The sequence below is a fragment of the Diplotaxodon limnothrissa genome, linkage group LG20 (assembly GCF_057381915.1).
Source record: "Diplotaxodon limnothrissa isolate DT_005_m linkage group LG20, D_limnothrissa_male_GT1.1, whole genome shotgun sequence".
In the NCBI taxonomy this organism is placed as follows: Eukaryota; Metazoa; Chordata; class Actinopteri; order Cichliformes; family Cichlidae; genus Diplotaxodon; species Diplotaxodon limnothrissa.
Window position 1 is genome coordinate 15,473,922 of NC_140615.1, and position 20,734 is coordinate 15,494,655.

At 40.2% G+C, this 20,734-nt stretch overlaps 1 protein-coding gene across 2 annotated transcripts; it reads right to left on the reverse strand.

Moving 5' to 3' along the window:
- Window positions 1–6,663: 6,663 nt before the first annotated feature.
- On the reverse strand, window positions 6,664–20,233 carry LOC146610714 (Krueppel-like factor 15). 2 transcript variants are annotated; one of them, XM_085344065.1, is made up of 3 exons: window positions 20,060–20,233; window positions 16,719–18,288; window positions 6,664–9,932 (listed from the first exon to the last, which is right to left on the reverse strand). In XM_085344065.1, the coding sequence occupies exons 2-3, from the start codon at window positions 18,200–18,202 to the stop codon at window positions 9,755–9,757; spliced, it is 1,662 nt and encodes a 553-aa protein (XP_085200191.1). In that variant the 5' UTR covers window positions 18,203–18,288; window positions 20,060–20,233; the 3' UTR covers window positions 6,664–9,754. The 2 variants fall into 2 exon arrangements, with proteins under 2 accessions (XP_085200191.1, XP_085200193.1); XM_085344067.1 differs by lacking the exon at window positions 20,060–20,233 and adding an exon at window positions 19,316–20,051.
- Window positions 20,234–20,734: the final 501 nt, after the last annotated feature.

Sequence of the window (20,734 nt, forward strand, 5' to 3'; positions counted from 1 at the left end):
TGCTTTTGGAGTGCCTGGATCTCTAAAGCACTTTGGGTCAATAAAATAGAGGTAATATTCAACATAAAGACTAAAAACCATTTCCAGAAGCATTCTTTAACACAATTCAGTGAGCTACATACCGAACTTAGGGGAACTATAGTGCTAGTGCTGATCTGATGCCAGTACCACCATCTGTATTGATACTATCAGTATTTAGATCCAACTGGCTAACTGACCAAAAACACTTGCGAGAGTGGCTTAAAAACTGGTTTTACTACATACTTGGAACACTGAACCTATCTGGCAACAGAACTCACTGCAGGACTACCTCTGCTGGACCATAAATCTGGCTTAGCTTGTACAATTTAACTCAATTCAACTGAAATGTATTTATAAAGTGCATTTAAAAACAACTCACTATGACAAAGGTGCTGTTCAGAAGACAGAATTGATAACAGTAAACAAAAGAATAGATCAGATAAAAGCTAATTTTAAGTCTAGTTTAAAAAAAAGAAAACTCAAGTTAGACTGTGAGGGCGGTGACAGAGAATTCACATCTCGTCTGAGTATAAATCTAGAGTGGGGCACAGTCAAAAGAGTCCGATCAGCTGACTTGGAAGCCAAGTAGGGGTGTAAGACATTAGAGATGTAAGAAGGAGCAACACCAAACAGGAGGATCCACTTTAATTCTAAGCCTCACTGGCAACCAATGAGGAGAAGCTAAAAGATGTAATATGATCTCCTTTTCAGGTGCCTGTGAGAAACCTAGCAGCAGCATTTGCCAGACGGTTGGTTATTACAGTTGTGCGTCTCAGGCCATGATGGATGCTAGTGAAATATTGGCTGTTGTGTCAGCTCTCCTGGTTGGGTTTTTACACTGTCTAAGCAGAGATAGCTGAGTATTCAGCAACCAGATGCACCAGCCACATATTCAGTTTTAGGATGAGTGTAAACCATTGTTCAGTCAGCTGATCACTTAAACCAGTGGTCCCCAACCCCCGGGCCAAAGACCCATTTGGTACCGGGCCGTGAAAGTTGAAGCTCGGGTGTGAAATTTATGGTTTTCAGGGTTTTTATCATTATTTTTTTAATCGTTTTTATCGTTAACTCAGTTTTCCTGGGTCTTTTCCCCTGTGTTATGAATAAATCTTCTTTTTTTTGGTACTGGTTTTATTTTTTTGTACTTATCCGCGACACCTTAAAGGCCGGTCAGACATAAACCGGCCCGTGGCACAAAAAAGGTTGTGGACTGCAGACTTAAACCATCCAGAGGCACTATTTAATCTTTACCTGTGGTTTAGTTTGAATCTCTTTCTATTTGGGATGTGCCCGATAATGCACTGCCGCATGGCCCATGCCAAAAGGTGTCCCAGTAACAAAGATGTCACCAAAACAAATGATCGCCAAACCAGTTCCAACACCAGTGATAAATGTTTCACTGTAAACTAAGCTGTAATAATTTGCAAAAGGTCAACAATGTAGATTTGACTGACATATTTAAGACAATATTATTTTATTTGCTACCACATAAATATTGTTCAAATGGTTTATGCATGTCCAATTCATTAAACATGGCCAAAGGTTATAAAAATCAGGTCAACTATGTACAAGCAACCCTTATGAGTCAAACAGTTTTTCTACTGTTGGCTCTGTGTGATGACAATAAGAGCACACAGCTCTTGTTGTCATGTTATTTTTCCATAATCTGGATCGAGGAATGTGCCCTTGCAGGAAATTTACTGTAAACACATGTAATTTATTAAAAGTGACATATAATGAAACATAGGGGACAAGTCGGTCAGCATGATCGGCACTGGATGCAGTGCATGACTGAGTGGATGATGGGGGTGCTGAATATGCAAACTAACAGATAGCAAAGTGGAAATAATTTAATGGACTGAGTACATGGACTAGCTTGCTCATAGACTAGACCAGACCACTAGATGAGCTGACAACCCTCTACTACCAATTGTCTGCTGTACTGGACCAGAACAGCCCAATAAACAAACCACACCAGCCATAAAGAGGACACTCATTCAGATCATGCAACATCAAATGTAGTTTTTCTTCACTTTGTTGGTACTTCCATGACTACAACACAAACAGGAGTGGAAGTAGCTAATGTGTGCCCCTCAGCTAACTCAGAGACTACACATGTTGTGTATATGGTGCTAACTGTACACATGAATCACAAATGAAAGTACCATAATGGAAAATGCAGTGAGCCAATCTGTGAATAATTTATTTGTACGTTTGTTGACTTTACTCAGAGCATCTCATGCATATTGATAGCAGCTGGAAAACTAAAATATGAATTTCCAAGTAGTCCAGCTTGTGCGGATAATAACAATATATGACATGCATAAGCCTGTAATTGAAGGAAATGGAAACCTAAAGGCGGTCTGAGGTTCAAAGGGTTAATCTGGGCTATAAGGTTTTATGAAAGGGACTCAACCACAAGGCTGCATTCCTGTTGCTCTTTAGAAATTGTGCTTAAATTTGATTTTCAGCCCTGAAATTTTCATGTGGCTAAGTCCTGTGGGAAAAAAAGAATGACAAAGCACAACATTTCAACTCACACATGTGGACTCATATAATTTAGAATATTTGAGGGTCTTTAACTAGGCAAATGTTCTTTTATTAATAGATTTTCATTAGTATTCTTTCAAATTCGACATGGCTTAATTAGCTGTAGTAAATTTATTGCGCCTAAAAGCTTATGCTGAGAGGAATCATGTGGAAATATTTTCCAGATTTGATTGATTTCATATGGGATGAGCCTTGGTCATCTTCACTGACTGCCTGGTCCGCTTTCTTTGTAAACTCACTCGTTTAAGTTCCTTCCTTTGCTCATCTGAGCTCTGAAGTGATTTGTGTCTAAAACGAGTTAATAATGGGGAACCCTTGAAGAAAGCTACATTCAGTAAATGTAAGAAATCCAAATTCTCAGAGTCCACAATCGAGTGCAGCTGTGTGTTTTTACTCTGCTTGTATGTGCTGTTTTAATACCATACACTGTATTCATCTTTTTCTTTAGTTACATGCTCAGAGTAACATTTTAAAGCAATCAGCCTTAGCTGTATATGGTTCAGTATACCTGACATGCAGTAACTTAACTAACCTTCAATTTTTTTCTCTTCTTTCAGAAAAATGTTGGAGCCATCAACAGAAAAAGGAGCCTCAGTGCTAAATCTCAGACGAGCAGCCAGGGTCTAGTTCAGCTCCAGATGTGTTGAATTAAATCCTCCTGCTGCATCCCAGAATGCCTCAGAGACTGCGCTAGCTCATAAATCAACGCGATCTATATCTAGAACAGACAAGACACAGACACAGCTTGTTTTGCTACCTTTTTTTTAGCACCTATATCTCCGCTTTTACACAGTGACTCAGCAAACATGCCAGAAAACATCTATTCTATAAAGTGTTGTGAAAAACAGGGGGGGTTATGTGGTAGGGAGTAAAGGAAAGGCTCTGGCTATAACAGCAGTGGATGGGGGTATAATTTCCATGAAAATTTGCCATGTGGTACAAATCTTAAACTGACATACCTCACGTCTCCCAGCTTTAGGTTTTTTACGCAACTTTCCGGGAAGCTTCTCTTTTTTTTCTTTCTTGGATCTCTCTTTCTGAGCTACATGTGGTTAAAAAACATGTCTATAAACTATATATGTGAATAAGTTACCCTTATATAGCACTTGAAACGATGTTAAGGCATGTCATTAAACGTTTGTGAATTTTATCCTGGCTATGTGGGATTCTATTTTGACTTTTGAAAACAAAAAAGACTTGTAGCAGTCTCGCACTTTCCAGACAGTAAGGGAGAGACGTGTACAGAGGTAAAAAAAAAAAGGAAATAGAGTATAATATTTGAGCTTCACAGCAGCTCAACAATGTTCTGAGCAAAAAGGTGCAAACAGAACACATTTTATTATGACATTAGCCTGCTAATTTGATATAGATAACCATAACCATAACTGCTCTTGCTCTTGACGGAGGCGGTTGCACTTTTCTCCTCTCCTCCTCTCCCTTAGCTTCCCTGCTTAGCCTCTTATGTCCTTGTCTAGTCTCGTGTTTTTTGTATTACTTTTCCCTGGAACACTCTTTCACAGTCTGTTCTCTAAAACCTAAAAGAGGAATTATGGATTTGATCAACTGGTCCCTAAATGCAATTGACACCCCTTTCTCAACGAGAAGTTTGGGCTTGGGTGAGCCTGAGTGCTGAAGATATCTACCTATTCGGAACCATGGTAACAGGGTTCTTGCTGATCGGAGCTGGCTTGGCCCCGACTTATCGAAGAATTAAGAAAGCGGAACTGGCTGTTCAAACCCCCACAAGGCTGCACGCTGGGACTGAAACGATGGGACGAGGCATGAGTTTCTCAAAATGGGATCATTGAGTGCAGCACGGATAAGATCTTGGAGAGGCTTACGGCTGCCGTGAATACTCAGAATAAGACCTCTGAGCGCAATGTGGATTACATCTCAGAAGGGCTCACTCGGAATAACATCTCTGAGCGCAAATTGGATGACATGTTGGGGAGGCTCACTGTGGTCGTGAGTTCTCAGAATCGGCTCTTTGAGCACAAGAATGACAATATCACAGAGCGCAAGTTTGATAACATCATGGAGAAGCTTACGGCTCTCCAACGGGAGATTGAGAGACCAGTGTTGGACTGTTAGAACTGCTTTGAAATTCATATGAGCTGTTCGCACTAAAGTAAAAAGCACCATCACTTCATGCGGATACCCTTTCGGCGCCAGCTGCGGTCGCAAAGGCTGGAGCTGAACAAAAACACCCTGATAACGACTGTGTTTAGTCTGTTCCTTCCCATTTCATGCAAGGCCACCTGGGTTGGCTGGAAGACTGTTTACTTAGCCTAGCAGGGCGAAGGACACTGTCTCAGCTGAACTCTGGACACGCACACACATACATATACACTGATGCACAAACTCATCCCCCTTCCCTTTCCAAACGCCTTTGATGCTTGTTCCCTCCTGGGAACACGGCGGGTCTGAGCCCGCGCTGGAATGGTAGCGCTGGGCAGGATGGCTGCTGTGTTTGCTTCGGATTACTCCTCACCCCTCACCCGAACCTGTGGCTTGTCACGTGTTCCATAATGTTGTGCTGTGGACATTTATGTGCTTTTTTGTGCATAGGAGTTTTTTTGTTTCCTGTTCTCATGCTGTCCTCCCAGGAGCCCAGCATGAGGAGAGGTCTCTTTTTTTCCTCTTGTACTTTCCCATTGTAATGTACATTTCAGTGTTTGTTTTCTGTAACGCTACCGATCTCCGACCTGTATCCCCATGTGATGTCTGTGTTGTGTGTGTAAGGTCGGGGGGGTCCTATTTCACTGCAGGGCAACCTGCACGTGGCGAATAAAGCCTTGATTGATTGATTGATTGATTGATTGATTGATTGATTAACCAGTGAGGCCAGCGGGACAAAATCTCATTTCACACACATAATAACTCCAGTCAAAAGCAGTCAAATTTTACATTGCTGAAATGGTGATTAACAGCCAGAAACTGTCAGTCAAATGTATTTGTGTCAAAACATTAGTGATGCAAAATGCATCTTAAGCACCTTAATCAATTAAAGAATGTAAAGATCACATCTGCATAAAAAATAAAATGCATACATCTGTTACATACGATCTATTGCTTATTTATATGGACTTTGGCAAACATAACGCTGTAAATTATTAGCTTTGTAGTTGCTAGATACTTCACACTTATTTAACACTTAGCTCACTGTCTGTACCTATCATTTGGTTTTGGGCACATTAGCACAGGTTTTTATATGTGAATCACCTGTTGTCAGTAAAACAAAAAATTGAAGAGCGCAATGATTCGGAACCAAAACAGTTGATCTAAGTTCTATACATCAGTACTGTAGTGTAACCATTGTACAGAAATGTGCACAAGAAAGTATGAGACAAATATAGGGCACTGGCTATTTTTGGATGTATGTGGTTTTGTGCGTTTGTTCAGAGCCAGACATGTTTGACTGAGTTTTCAAGGTCTGTCCAATATATACAGAATATTTCTGTTAATATGCAACACTTTGTCCTTTTTAAGTATGAGATATATTTAACAGGGTTAACTGTAGCTTAGGAGGAAGACCAGATTATATATTAATTGGTAGTTTGATTCCTGGGGCATTTAAAGATGATTACTTATACACTCTTGTAAATCTAACTCATGCTTAATTGGTCTATTATGCTCTATCTATTAGAAGTAGTTATCTTGCTGTATTCTGACATTGTAGTAGTAATTTACTACAGTGACATTTAATTAATTAATTAACTCACTCAAGTCAGCAAGCCTAGGTTTGGTAAAGCCAATCACTTACAGCTAATATTAGATGGCATAAGCAAACCTTAGCTAGAGACTATATCAATCTTATAACTAAACAACAACTATAGATATTGATAGTGTCAACACTTTTTACTCTTTACTCTTAAAAGCACTTAAAATAAATGCACACATGCAGTCAGAAATAAATTCATTTTGTCATTCCCAAATAATGTGGCCCAAATCTGACATTTTTTACTGTATCATGTGACTGAAAGTCTCTCAGCAAAAACATCAGGAAAGCAATATATTAAAAAAATCTAATGAAACACTTATTGGCTGTTTAAACAGTAAAAGCAAGTCGTGTTTGTTTGTTTTTTTTATTGTAAATGTTTTACATTGTAGAACAAAAGCAAAAAATAACATTTTTAGCTTTTTTGTTGTAGGTATGTACAGAACACATCTGAAAATGACTTCAGTGTTTCATAACACGCGGACAATTTTATTTCCAACTCAGGTGTAATTTCAATTTGTTTTATTTTCAATGTTAAGCCAAGTGCATGTAAATAAACTGTTGCTGATATGCATTTTTTTGACTTCTTACAAAGAATGCATCATGAAACATGTAATAAGTATATTGTATGTGTTGTGTACAGACCTCACAAACACTAAGTCAACTAATTTTAAAACAATATATTTGAATTATCATGTTATGTACACTTTCTTTACAGTTTTAAAAATCTTTCACAATCACAGAAATCACTAGAAGAATATTTCAATTCTCTTTTAGATGAATATAAAGTATTTACATACATTCACGGGATCACGTACGACACTCTTTCAGAAAAGTGTTTCTTCTAATTGCATGGAAGGAATGGCTGACTGAGTTAACATACTTCCTTTATATAGCGTCACTGGTGGCAAACCAAAGACTACAAAGGGTTTGACAATCACTGCAGGTTTCAGCAAATCATTAATTTCTAAAACCACAAAAGTCTTTCTTAAAACCGCATTTTAAATCTGTTTCAAATCTGTGAATTTTGTCAAATAATTCTCAACTTTATGGCACAGAAATTTCCTCTGAGCTCCTCCTATGATATTTGGTTTAATTCAAAGGAAATTCAGAATAAGAGATTAAAGCAATCTACTCAGTTAAGTGAGATATGAAAAAAAAGCTTAACAGTCACTGCTTCCTTACAGTACAATACCTCTTTTAGAAGAATTGATATGTTCAAGACCAGCAATAGTGTTTCTTGAATGCTTTTGAAAATGGTATATATTCTGAAAAATGTGCTGTAAATTCATGTTTGGGCACAACCAAAGTAAGAAAACTTACTCATGAAGATTTCCCTTTAGATGTGGCATTTGATGTTGCAATGACACTAATTTTCCACTCTCAATGGAAAGTTAACTGAGCTCTTTTAAGTTTTAATCTGTGGAGAAAAGTAGGACAATATCTATTTGATGCCTCTTTAAGCAAGATCCAAAATATTTCATACATTAATTAATTAACAATTTATTCTCTTACAAATTAAGTCTTCAGTGATAAAGCACTGATTTTAAAAATGCAATACGTACTTGGGTATTTTGCCTCTGTTGCAGTTGGTCACTATTAGCTAATACAAGTTAGCTAACACTAGCTGATGTTAGCTAACATTTTATAATGCTAGTTACTGTTTTGTAATTGTACATCATTTACGCTATGCACTATGATAAACGATTGAAGGTACTTATAATTTTCATATGTACTGTGATCCTGTCATTGCAACATGTGACAGCATTGGCCAGTTCTTTAGCAAAAACAACATAGCTTATCTTTAATCTTTTTACTTTGGTGTCCTTGGTGCTAGCCTTAATAACTGGCTACCAAATAGACAAACTCAATTTGACAGGTAACGATTTCATTTAATTTCAGATGTTCAAAAAATCTGGGGCAAGACAAAAGATTCACATTGATGCCAGCAGATTTACCATCTTGTATCATATGACAGCAGTGACATAAAGTAAAGAAAGTCACATTAAGTAATAACTGATATGGTATAACAAAATCATTAAACAGAAGTTGTGACATTTCATGAGATGAACAAAGACAGCGTTTTAAAGCTTGGCTTTAGGGTCATCAGCTTTGATCCAATAAAGGCCATTAAATTTACAATTATTACGATAAGTAATTTTTTGACAAGATGAATCAAAAAGAGTCAGACCGCATTAAGATAACACAAAATTCTCAGAATTCTCAGTATGGGCAGACAACCAAAAATGTCATGTGTATCAGTGCAAATTACATGATATTTGTTGGTGAGCAGTAATTCAACATCAACTTGAGCTTTGTTCTTGTGTTTGAGGTCGAAACAGACTCTAAGGCAACAAAGAGACTTATTCAAAGCTAATGGAATGTTGGTGTATCTTTTTATCTACTGAGAAAGAATTAAACCAAGACCTTAATAGTCCCCATTACTTCCTAATAGTATGCCCAGTAAGCCCTTGTTGCTATGCAACAAATGAAATTCAAGCCATTAAGCAGTAAGTTTTTGCTAGTATTACTTTTCAAAACATTTGGCTCCAGGAAGAGTATAAAAAGTGGAGGTTTTAAACAGGGATGCATGTGACTAGTCAACTAGATGTTTAAATCCTACTGCTATTGCTAGTCAGCACCAGAAATATTAGTCAGTTACACAGACTGGTACACCTGGTAGCAAGATGGAAAGTAACCAGATTACCACTAACCAGCTTGGTTCAGCAGTATTTTGACGCAGAAAATGAATGGTTGTATGTCACCTGTGCTAGCATGCAAGCTAATGGCAAACTAATCATTGTATCTGTGTGCAACATTACATACAGCTCAGAATTCCACACATGTCAGAGACATTTAAAATGCAATCTGATCACGGAGGAACGCGATTGAAAGTTTCACATAGCTCTTAGATACAGCCAATGTTTAACCTCGTCCATTAAGTTTTCATTGTTTTCTACCTTTTAGACAAGTCAGCTAATCTGATTCCTTTTTTTTTTTGTTTAAACAACTAGCAAATTAGTCGCTATAGCATCCCTAGTTTTAAATAGTAGCCAACCCACCAGTGTTATACCTTTTATTGATATAAGGCTTTTGATTGAACATAGCAATAACACACACCCCAACATGTAAAAAATAGCAGATCTTTCTCCAAATTAGGTTAGCTAAAATATCTGAGAATAAAGTTGTAATATACAAGAAGCTTATTCCACCTGTGAGGGTGCTTTGTCAAGTAACAGTTTTCTGTTTTAGTTCGTTACAGTCTTTTCCTCGTCACCCAATAAATTATCACAGTACCATGAGTGTACGTCACGCACACGTATTTGAACATAAACACACTTGGGCAAAAAGGAGTCTGGCGCAAACTCCTTTAAAGGGCATCTGGACTATCACCCCACCACCCTCCTCTGTCTTTCGTCACATTCCCTCCCCTTCCCTCATATCTGTCAGGCTGCCAGAGCAGGGTCAAAGGGGTCCATTTGCAGAGCGTCCTGTCCTGCTGCTTCGTGGAAAGCGGTGGACTTTGAGGTGTTTCGACAGGTGATCACTGCGAGCAAACTTCTTCTCACAGACTATACACTGGTATGGTTTCACTCCTGAGTGGGAGCGGCGGTGTCGGGATAGCTCGTCCGATCGAGAAAACCTGTTGGAAGGAACCCCAGCATGTGGTTAACAAATTAATCAAATTTTACTGTACATTAAAAACATTTGGCTATAATAATTTCCCATTAGTGCTTCCAAATGTTCCATTTTATTATTACTATCAGTAATGTGATCCGTTTGTACACAGCTATTGTTATATATATATATATATTAAAAACAAACTAAAAACAAACTAATGTAGTCACGCTTTAAGCTGCCAAATGATATAAAAGCCATGCCAGCCTTTTTTATTTCAGGGTAATCTGATAGATGTGAGTATTGCCCTGCGACTTGAAGTTAAAGAGCCATCCCATATTTAGCTTAACACATGAGCACTGTAAATCCAAACCCAGTCTATTCCTGGCCTGCTCCGCTGTGGTTTCTATGGGCTTCGGCCAGCTTGGGTATCAAGTCAGTGAAGGGTTAAGTGGATGACAGAGCAGTGCCTTTATACCTTGATTTGGTTCCGTATATATTAGTAAAGCTGTTAAGATTTGAACAATCTGCAACACAGATTGATTTTCTAGCACATTTCCAGGAGCAGAGGCAGGCTGTAGACATGAAGGCGATAATTCAGAGATGTAAAGATGTCACTCACAGTTATTTCAAACCATTTCCACTGTAGACATGTATTACACAACTGGCCTATTCATCATTTTAATAGGCCAGTCATAAAAAGAAGGTAAATGACAGAGCTTACAAAGCTAAGCAGTGGCATCTGAGACAGCAAGAATCTTAAAACAAAACAAGACGACTCATGTTGTTGATATGGAGCTCTTTCTCTATTGCAAGTCCCACATAATCTCATATAATACTCCAGAAAGTACAGATAATCAGTCCCCAGTGTAACAAAAGAGTCTGCAGCCATAATAGCTATTATGTGAGACACAATGAGCCAATATGCTCAAAGGTGGCAATGCTAACATGTTTGTCCTGAGCAGGTAGAATATTTGCCAAGTACACCCTTACAGCTTTCAGAGACTTTAAGATGGTAAGTAGGAGGCAGGTGCCAAGGTGACACAATAGCGAGAAATGTTTTAGCTAACCTGTCTGCAATGATCTTTAAAAAAGCATCTGTTGCTGCCAGTGAATCTAGAAAGTGTTGGCCATTTGTGGCCATTTTCCAAACAATCTGAATCCTACCACTCTAAAAAGAGAAAGACTGGTCACAAGTGAAAACATTCAGGACAGGTGCCAATCTTCCCAGGAATGGACTTCCCAGCAAATTCACTGCAAGGTCAGATCATCCAGTGCTCAGAGTACCTGCAAAAAGCCTAAAAGCTACAGCTCAGACTTTACAGGCCTTGGTTAGCATGTTTAATGTTAAACTTCATGACACTACAATTGGAAAGGTTGCCAGGAGAAAGCCTTTTCTCTATAAAGCTGCATTTGAGTAAACCACAAGACTTTTGAAACAATATCCTTTGCACAGATGAAACCACAGTGGAGATGTCAGGCCATAATGCACATCACCGTGTCTGGAAAAAAATGCAAAAAATGCAACCAAACAACTAGAAAAACAACATTTCAGCAAACACAGCTCATACCAACTGCCGAGCCGGAGGTTTGGACTTCTAGTATTCCAGAGTCAAATGTAAGGCCATCAGTCTGACAGCTAAAGCTTGGCCTAAACTGGATCATGGATCAGGACAATGATCCTTTTGTTGTAAAGGAAAAGAATCAAGGTGCTACAATGGCCCAGTCATGTGTGGATCTCAACATGACTGACATGCTGACCTTAAGAGAGCTGTGCATGAACGAACGCCTGCAAACCTCAATGGACTGAAGCAACGAAGAGTCAGACCAGATTCCCCCACAGTAACAATAATAATGATGAAGTCACACATTATCATACATTGCTGTTAAAGGTGTTTGTGCACGCTAGTGAATACTGGGGTGTACTTTCTTTTTTGTGACTGTATTCAGTAAAACCGCACCATATAACTATTTGCTTTATGGTCTGTTGGGGGCAGCACATGGGGCTGACACTAAAAGTTATGACATTCACCAGTTATTGTCTAACCATGTTACAAAGGACCTTTAGGTAAAACAAAACGCAGTTACTGATATCAAGTTGCAAAGCTCTCCAAATGTGTGAAAAACACTTTTTGTTGCAGGCTGTTTGAAAAGTTAACTGAGCGACAGAAAAGAGGCAAATGAAAGGTGTCTTTCTAGCTCTCTTACACAAACACAATGTTTACTACAGTATATACTACAGCTAGGGATGATTTGCTCATCTCTTTGTAGCCCTGAATGCAGTTATAAAATGCCATTTTATAAAGCTAACAAGCTCATCTGTTTGTTGCACAACTACAGTAGAAGACACAGCAGAGCAAAATAAGGAAAGAGTTGTAGTTTGGATAACGAGCCAATGGAAACTTCTATGACAGGTTTCTTTTCATTTGACACCCTCATGTACCTCTTTACATTTCACACAGTCATTCAGTTTTGTTAACAGACAGTTATGGCTTATTGGAGCCTTGAATAACATTAATTTTGTGATAGACTGTCTACTGAAGTCTTTTACCTTTGTGTTGAAGGGATTAGTGGGATTTTTTTAACCTAGTTCTCCCTACCTCAAGAACATGTCAAGTAAACAGAAATAAATACTGATCCATGTCTTTACGTTCTCTTCTTTATGCGACTACACTCTTGGTAATTGCTGGATGATGTGAATGCAAGCATTAAACCCTAAAGCATTACTATATCAGCTACAAGCTTGGGCATGGTAGAACCCATACATGTGTACTCTACGACTAAATTTGGGCTGAGCCTATAAGAACTATAGCATAATGTACTGTAGCCAGAAAGATCTTTCAAGAGAACATTCATGCAGGAGTTATGCAATTACTCAACCTCACTCTCCTCACATGTATGTTCTTTGGCGTAACGCCTGTTCTCTTTTGTCACCCCACCTTCTCTCTCTCGCCACCTCATGCCCATTCTTGCTATAGTTCTTTGTCTACAATTTTAGCAATGTCACTTTTTCTCAGCTTACATGTCACAGATTGTGGACAGAGAGAGAGAGTGTCCTCAAGCTCAGTGAGTTCAGCGAGTTCATAAGTGCTACAGGTTGGGATTAGGGGCAATTTTCTTGATTACGTGAGTTTGTGCTTTTCACTGAGGATTGTGGCTTTTGTGCCTCAAGTCCTTGGGGCAGCTTGGCGTGGAGCTGCACAACACATAGTATACATAACAGCGTGGGCCCTGTGGGAAACACACGCAGGTCTTGTTCTAACTTGTCCCTGAACTTAGATCTTCCGCCAAAGCAGCATTCAAAGAAAACAGCCTAAAAGGTGTGGCGGTAACAAACAGTAACACAGATGCTGGCATATATATAGGTATAGGTATGCCTACTACATGTTAACCAACACAAAGGCCATGAAACTCTTCTGAAGGATTTTTGCAAAATAGATATTATCTTTTTATCTAGCTGAATAGCAGCAACTTTCCATCCACTGTGGTCCCCGCCAGATCAACAACCCTTCGTGAGTGATGGATCATAAACTAAGCACCCTCTCTTCCTTTCCCTTTGTCTCTCTTTTGAGCTCTAAGTGTCCAAATCTGAGGCTAAGTTTGACTGTGACAGCCCCGTCACCACCCAACATTGTTTTGTTGTAATGATGAATGCATCAGCTGACAAAGACAACAAGCCACAGCCCTGATGACAGATGCCGAGCACGCACACGCTGGAGTGTTTTTACAGCAAACTTTGGGTTCCAGCCCAGATTCTCAACACAATCCTCACATGAGAGCCTCAGTGCAGGCCGGAGATGAAAATGCTCCATGTTTGTGTGCGTGTATGGGTGTGTGTGCGTGTGTTGCTTGTATGTATGTGCTAATTTAAGTGTTTACATGTGACCAGATGGTCACAAGAGGGGAAAAAAATTCCAAAAAGCTTTAAAAAGGAAAACCGTTTGGCAAAGGAAGGAATATAATGTTGACTGAGTTATATGTGGGAATCCAGCCAATGAAATACCTCTCCTGTCTACTTCAGAGGAGCCAACACATGGATCTACTCTAAGGTTACAGAGGGTACAGGGAGCCTGACTTCTTACTTCACGTCCATTTCCTGACTCAGAGGGAGAGGAGTGTGGAAGAGGTAACTTTATAATATAGTAAATTGCTGCTGCTGTCACGTAAAGACGTTGGAGATGAAGTTTTGAAAGAACATTTAGGATCACTTAAAGAAACATGTAGTACTCAGTGTTTGCATTTCCTGACAATACAGATTAAATCCAGTCATAAATGAAAGCGAGTGCACCATTACACCTGACCAATCGAAAAACATGGCTAATGTTGCCACACTCTGTCAAAATACACTCGTAATCCAAACAAAAAGATCTAAAGTTTAAATAAGTATCAGCAGAGTTTTCTCCACCACATAACAAGCTCATTAATTTCCCTGAAATAAGAACTCCATCTAACACCTAGCTGGTTTCTGAGCTGTAGCACCTGCATCTTTCTCCTCTTCGGTGGACCTCACTGCCACTAGCATAGTCGTGGTGAGTGCTTAGCTTGCATGTCCTACTTTAACATGCACTCAGCTGTCTTAGCACCTGATCACGCTCACTGAATCAACAGTATGATTGGAAACATTCCTGAGATTTTCTTTTTAGTCACAAGGAGCAAAAATGTGAAGAAATTTTTAACAGCATCACATTGATTATTGTAAAGAGTAACTAAATAACCGATTACTTGAACTACAAAACTAACACGTTGGTATCCCCAGTTTCAAGTGATCTGCAAACTGATTACATGCATTACGTCCATATGTCTGCCACTGATAACAATAACACAGCAATGCAGCAAAACAAAGCTCGATACAAATTCATTTTGGGCTTCAGATCAGAAGTTAGCTTAGCTTAGCATTAAAATTTGAAAAGGAGGGCAGAGCTAGCCAAGTGCACCTTTTCAAGATTACTAATAAAAGTGCTTTTGATCTCATCTGTTTGGTCTGAGGAAAAAGCAGAAAACTAACATCCACAAGCTGTAACTGTTGCTTTCCAGTGAGTGCTCGGGTCCAGTGACCTCATCAAGTTTCCCCTGGATGCCTTAAAACCTCCCTATAAAGCCAAGACATGAGAGTCGTATCACTCATCTCATCTGTCCTTCATCAGCAAGCTTGATGGAATGATACAGGTTACCAAAGGACAAGTGCCTATAGCACTTTATTTCTCATGGAAAACATGGAAAAAGTATGTCTTAGACTCCAAAAAAGAGATCATTACATACATAACAAGTGACAGATCACAATAACTTGATATAGAAATACCTGGATGTTTGTCCATCCATAATGTTGTTAAAAAATGTCTGACATGTTTTTTTAATGGTTATAGTTGTAGCACGGCCTCCTCACAGTGTGTGCTGATTGCAGGTGTAACTCTGCACCGGACAACTGCTGAGCTGGACCACCATATCCAACATATCACTCCATGACAAAAACACATTAACCTTTTCACTCTAACTTTAACCTAAATTTAAATCTACCCTTTACTTCAAATCCTTAGCAGAGTTATTTTAATGTTACCAATGCTTGCCCTAATGTAGGCTGGCCTTTGTCTATAAGGCTCTATATACACACTCTTGGGCAACGACTGAAATAAATGACCACTGCACCAAAGATCAAAGAGTTCAAGTAAGGATTTCTTATTCAAATCTAGTCCATGATTTAAACATGGAAAAGCTACTCAGTTTGCAGCAAATTAGACTTTTACCTTGTATCCTACACTGATAACTTTAAACTTGATTCTGCACTAATGCTCTGCTGCGAGAACAGGAGTAAAGTGGTTGCAGACAGTGAGCAAACAAATGGAATAACTAACAGGGGACAAAGTCTGCATGCAGACAGCTTCAAAAGGCACTCTATCTAATCTGCAATTTTACCACGGTAGAAAAACACACAGATAGCCGGGATACAACCAACATGTAGAAAAGAACAAATTGTAACCTTCTAAAAAAGCCTTGAGTGCAGCTTCCCTGACAATGACCCATTCCTCCGTTCACTCCCATCCATAAACTAATCAAACAGAGGTTCCTGAATCCTCTCTCTGTGCATTTAACATACATTTATACCCTTGTTAAAGTTTTCACTCTCTTGTAAAATGATATCTTTGGTTCTTTCAGATGACGTGGGGACATCAAAGATGCCTCAAAGACAGATAAAGGATGTGGAACAATTTGCTCTTCCTCCAAGAAGTAAAAAACCCTTCTAGCATATTTCAGAAGTCAAAAAGGACAATAAGACAGCTTAATGCTGCTGCACTCGATGGATTACATTTCCTAGAGTATCACTTCTTATCAGTATTAACCTGACAGTAGAGTATTCTTCATTACATGACACATTAATGTGTAGCACTGTGGTACCTCATTAAAGTCTGTACACAGTATTCAAGTATCCTATAGAGTGGAAGTCGATAATCCTGGTTATTGTAATCTCTGTAGTGTAGATACGGATTTATATGCAACATTAAACCTCTTAGTATCCACCATGTAACTGGTTAACCACATGCTAAATAGGAAATTTTACAAATGAACTTTAATACATTCATTTTGACATTACATGATTTCTTTTCCATTTGGGTGATCCAAATAGATGAAAATTCTTTAAAGGGGGGGGGCATGACCTAACTCACTCCCTACTCTTAACCCTAGGTGGGTTGCTGGTTACCTGGTGGATGTTATAAGAGGCTAAAGCAATTGAATGTGTGTCATGTGAAGCTGGCTTGCTCTTCACTTCATTTGAAGTCATACCAGCTTTACTATAAAAACATTTGGTCCCACTCACCTCCATCCACAGCCAGGCCATGTGCAGGCAAATGGCTTCTCCCCCGTATGCCTCCTCAGATGGGCTTTAAGGTGGCTGCTCTTGGAGTACATCTTATTACAGCCAGGAAAAGAGCACTTGTGCATCTTAATAAGGTCTGCGACTGCATTCTTCTGGTACCTCTGACCTCCAGAAAGCACCCCTGTAGCCGAACTGCCACCTAACCCACCTTCCACAAGCCCTGTGGGTTTAGCTGCGATGGGCACCGGCGCGATCCGGACAAATTTGGACGAAGTGGTGATCCCGGCTTTGCTTGAGCTCGCGACGTTAGCTGAAGAAAGCAGCTGAGGCACTAAGGCAAAAGTCTGCCCCTGAATGTTAACCAGGAGCTGAGCTATTTTGATGTCAGTTGGGGCCAGGGTTTGTTGGGACTGGGATTTCTCAGGATTCTGTGTGTCAGATTCTGAAATGGCGCTGGAGTTTGGTTCTTGTTTGATCTGTATAGGCTGGATTTGTAGGATGACAGGCACATGAGAAGCAGAGCTGGAACTTTCGGATGAGGAAGGCAGTGATCCAGACTCCTCCTGTTTGATCCCTTCTGCATGGCTGGTGGCAGAGCTAGTTACACAGCTAGCATCTACCGATGATGATGAGCTGTCCATGTCTGATGCACATGGTGCATGTTTGGTCTCTGTGTGGGAGGAGAATGGAGAATGAGCCACAGGCACAGTTTGATCCGAGTTCTGTGACACTAGTTCTCCTGCTAATGTCCTTGAATTTTCTGCATCTACATCCTCTGATGTTGGGGACATCATCTCATCGCACCTTTCCTCTTCTTTTTCTACTGCCACAACCATGTTTTCCTCTAGGAACTCCTCAATCTCCTCTAGAGTGGGCTGAAACAGGAATGCCGCAGGATCCTGCAACTCATCGAGGAAGACTGGGAACTCGTAAGAATCCTCTTTGGCCTGCTGCTGCAGAACACTCAGCTGTTGCTCCCAAGCCAGCCCCGTAGGTAAAATGGGAACAGTAGGAGAAGAAGATGTGGAGGAAGGTGGAGAGGACAGGCACAGAGAGGATGAAAGAGTGTTGCTGCTGTTGCTGGTGTTAGAACTTAATGAGGTGGTGTGGGAGGCCTGAGACAGCAGGAGGTCTAGCAGGCTGTCTTGACTCTCTCCTCCCGAGGAGCTGCAGCTCCCACTGCTCCTGCTGCTCCTGCTTTTGTAGCTGGAGCTTAGGACATGTCGTGACACTGGGGACGAGGACTCGGGACTGGAGCAGAGGGACGAACGAGGGCTGGAGGAATCACTGAGGTCGTCCTCAGAGAGCCGAGGAGAGGAGGAGAGAGTCACTCCTTGGTACAGGTGGTGGTGGTGGTGGTAGGTACACGCGTCAGTCACCATGATGCCACCATTAGTGTGGCAATAGAGGCAGCTATAGTCAGACTTTGGGGAGCCGGTGTAATACAGGAAGGTCTCCTCACCAAATGGTAAGTGATCAACCATTCCTGTGCGGATGAATGGCAGCTGGCTTTGCTTCTCTCTGCTCTGAAGATCGGGCTGTTGTGAACGTTCAAGCGTGTTTCTTGTTCCTACAAAACACAAATGATTACGTTTATTAGGTATGAAATTGAAAGAGATTCTCCACAATCCTCATCTAGTGGCAGCTGCTCAGACTGTGTTCAATTTTAATGAAATGGAACTTTTAACAGGCTTGTGTTCCTGGGTGATGGTTAATCCTAAAAAGTTCCAGCGTGACACAAACACAGCAATGTTGTCTATGAGGTTAATTTTTTAACAAGAAAAAATAACAAATAAGTAAACCAGCACTAACAGACTGAGAATGATCTCCTATTCTTTGTGGTTTCTACCTGCTGCCTGTTCAAGAGGTTTGCAGCTGATGGCACTTCAAAAGGAAAGTCAATCATGTGTGAAAGAAGTGGAATTTAAAGACTGTGCATGTGTGCGGGAGCGTGGATGCTGCAGCTGCTGGTTCAGACTTCAAGTTGACCATGTGGAGTTTGGGTTTCCGGTTTCTTCTAACATTAAAGCCATATGGTCATTAAATGTGTTTTTCTACCTGTGGTCCTTTGCAGAGGTTTTGTCTCAAAGAGGACACCAATTGAAATTTTGTATCAATAAGATTTTCAATACGGCAGATATTCGACATTAAATCAGAATCAGAATACTTTATTGATCCCTAGGGGAAATTATTTTGGTTACAGTGCTCCAGTATAAACATTAACAAGACAGACAATGCACTAAGTAAGAAATAGACACAATATATATAATATATACATGACTTATATACATATAAGTCACTTATTGATAAATAGCTGAATAAGAGGAAGAGCGTGTGCAAAAGGGTGTAGCTATTGCAGTATACAGTGTGTTAAGTGGATGAGTTGTATAGGGAGATGGCCACGGGCAGGAATGATTTCCTGTGTAATGTAAAGCTAGAGCCCAAAAGCTTTCTGCAGTTTTGGAGTCAATCGGTGCCACTGCAGGAAGAGTGAGGGATTTAGTGCCTATTTTTATGCCAGAAAAACAATGCACCACATCTACATTTACGTGGATTAAAAAAAAAAAAAAAAACACACTAGACACAAATCCACTTACATGCAGTGAGTGGCTTATGATGATTAAACGCAACTCTGAAATCCCCCTTTAAAACCTCAAAAGGCTGCATGAAAACGGGACTAGAGACAAAATGATAGTGCGCCCTCTTCTGTAAAAGAATAAAAAAAATTTTAAAAAAGTTTTCAAGTGCAGAGATCCTAAGAAAAAAAATAAAACAAAAAAATGTTTTTGTTATGCACACACACACACACACACACACACACACACGAACTTTTATCTAATGTATGATCTCAGGCCAGAACAAGGTAACATCATATGACATTGAGGGTCTGGTGTTCTGCAGCTGCTGCTTCTACGTGATACCTTATGGGAGGGGGGAGAAAAAGGGGTTTGGAAGAGATAGGTTTGGCCACGTCTAAACGATCTGCCCTAGAGTAACCCTGCAGCCATTAAACATCAAACAAGAATTTTGACAGCATGGTGCTCTCCTGCTCTTAACCATGCTGCGTGCTTAGTTAGGTGTGGAGGTTACTTCGGAATTCACGGCATGTTTAACGCTGCAGGCTGACAGCTCCTCCGATCACAGGCACGGGATTACTTTTTTTTCTTTTTTTGTAATACTGCGCCAATTCGCTAAATATTTCTACGTATCATCCGGTAACAGCTTTGCGTGCATGCATGTCTTTCATCAGAGCCACGCTTCACTGCACACAACACGGATCAACAGAAGACACACAGTCACATATAAACAAGTATCTTTTAGCAAATCGCCAACACACTCACCTGTATATGCAAGCAATCCAAACCCCGCTCCTTTAAAGCTGAGCGCTTCTCTCCTGGAAGTCCGTGCGTAATAGTGCGTAATGGCAATAGAACTCCACCGCACTGTCTTCGCACACTCTCTCTCTCATACAGCTCTCACAAGATCTCTCTCCCCCTCTCTCTCTCTCTCTAGAGTAGTCGTTGGTTCGTTTAACCGTCACGTGATCGAAGTTCGGCATGTTATACCAGTGAAATCAGGGCTCACGAAGGCTCGTCTGCTCGGCGCACGGTAATTGGCCTTCGATGACGGGAGGCCGGCCCTAGGGCTTGGCGTCAGTGGAAAGAAAGTGTGAGTAAAGGAAAGAGAGAACATGTGTGCCAATGAGGCTCGATCATAAAATCACTTTCATATCTTAGCAACTGCTCTTGAGGCTATTGAAGGCGCAAGTCATTTTCAACATTGTGTTGATGTGCTTCATTTGCATTTGGCAACTGGTAATATTTCCATTGCCCTTCCAGGGAGTGTGCCATGTGTGTTCACTGAAACCCTGCAACAAGAAGTGTCTATAATATTCTCAGTCAGAGCTGCATGTATTTTCTTTCCTGTATCACTTATTGTGTAGAAATAAATAGCTTTTACACGACATTACCATAGAGACTGTGTTTGAGGCTGACACATGATAAATCATAAATTAG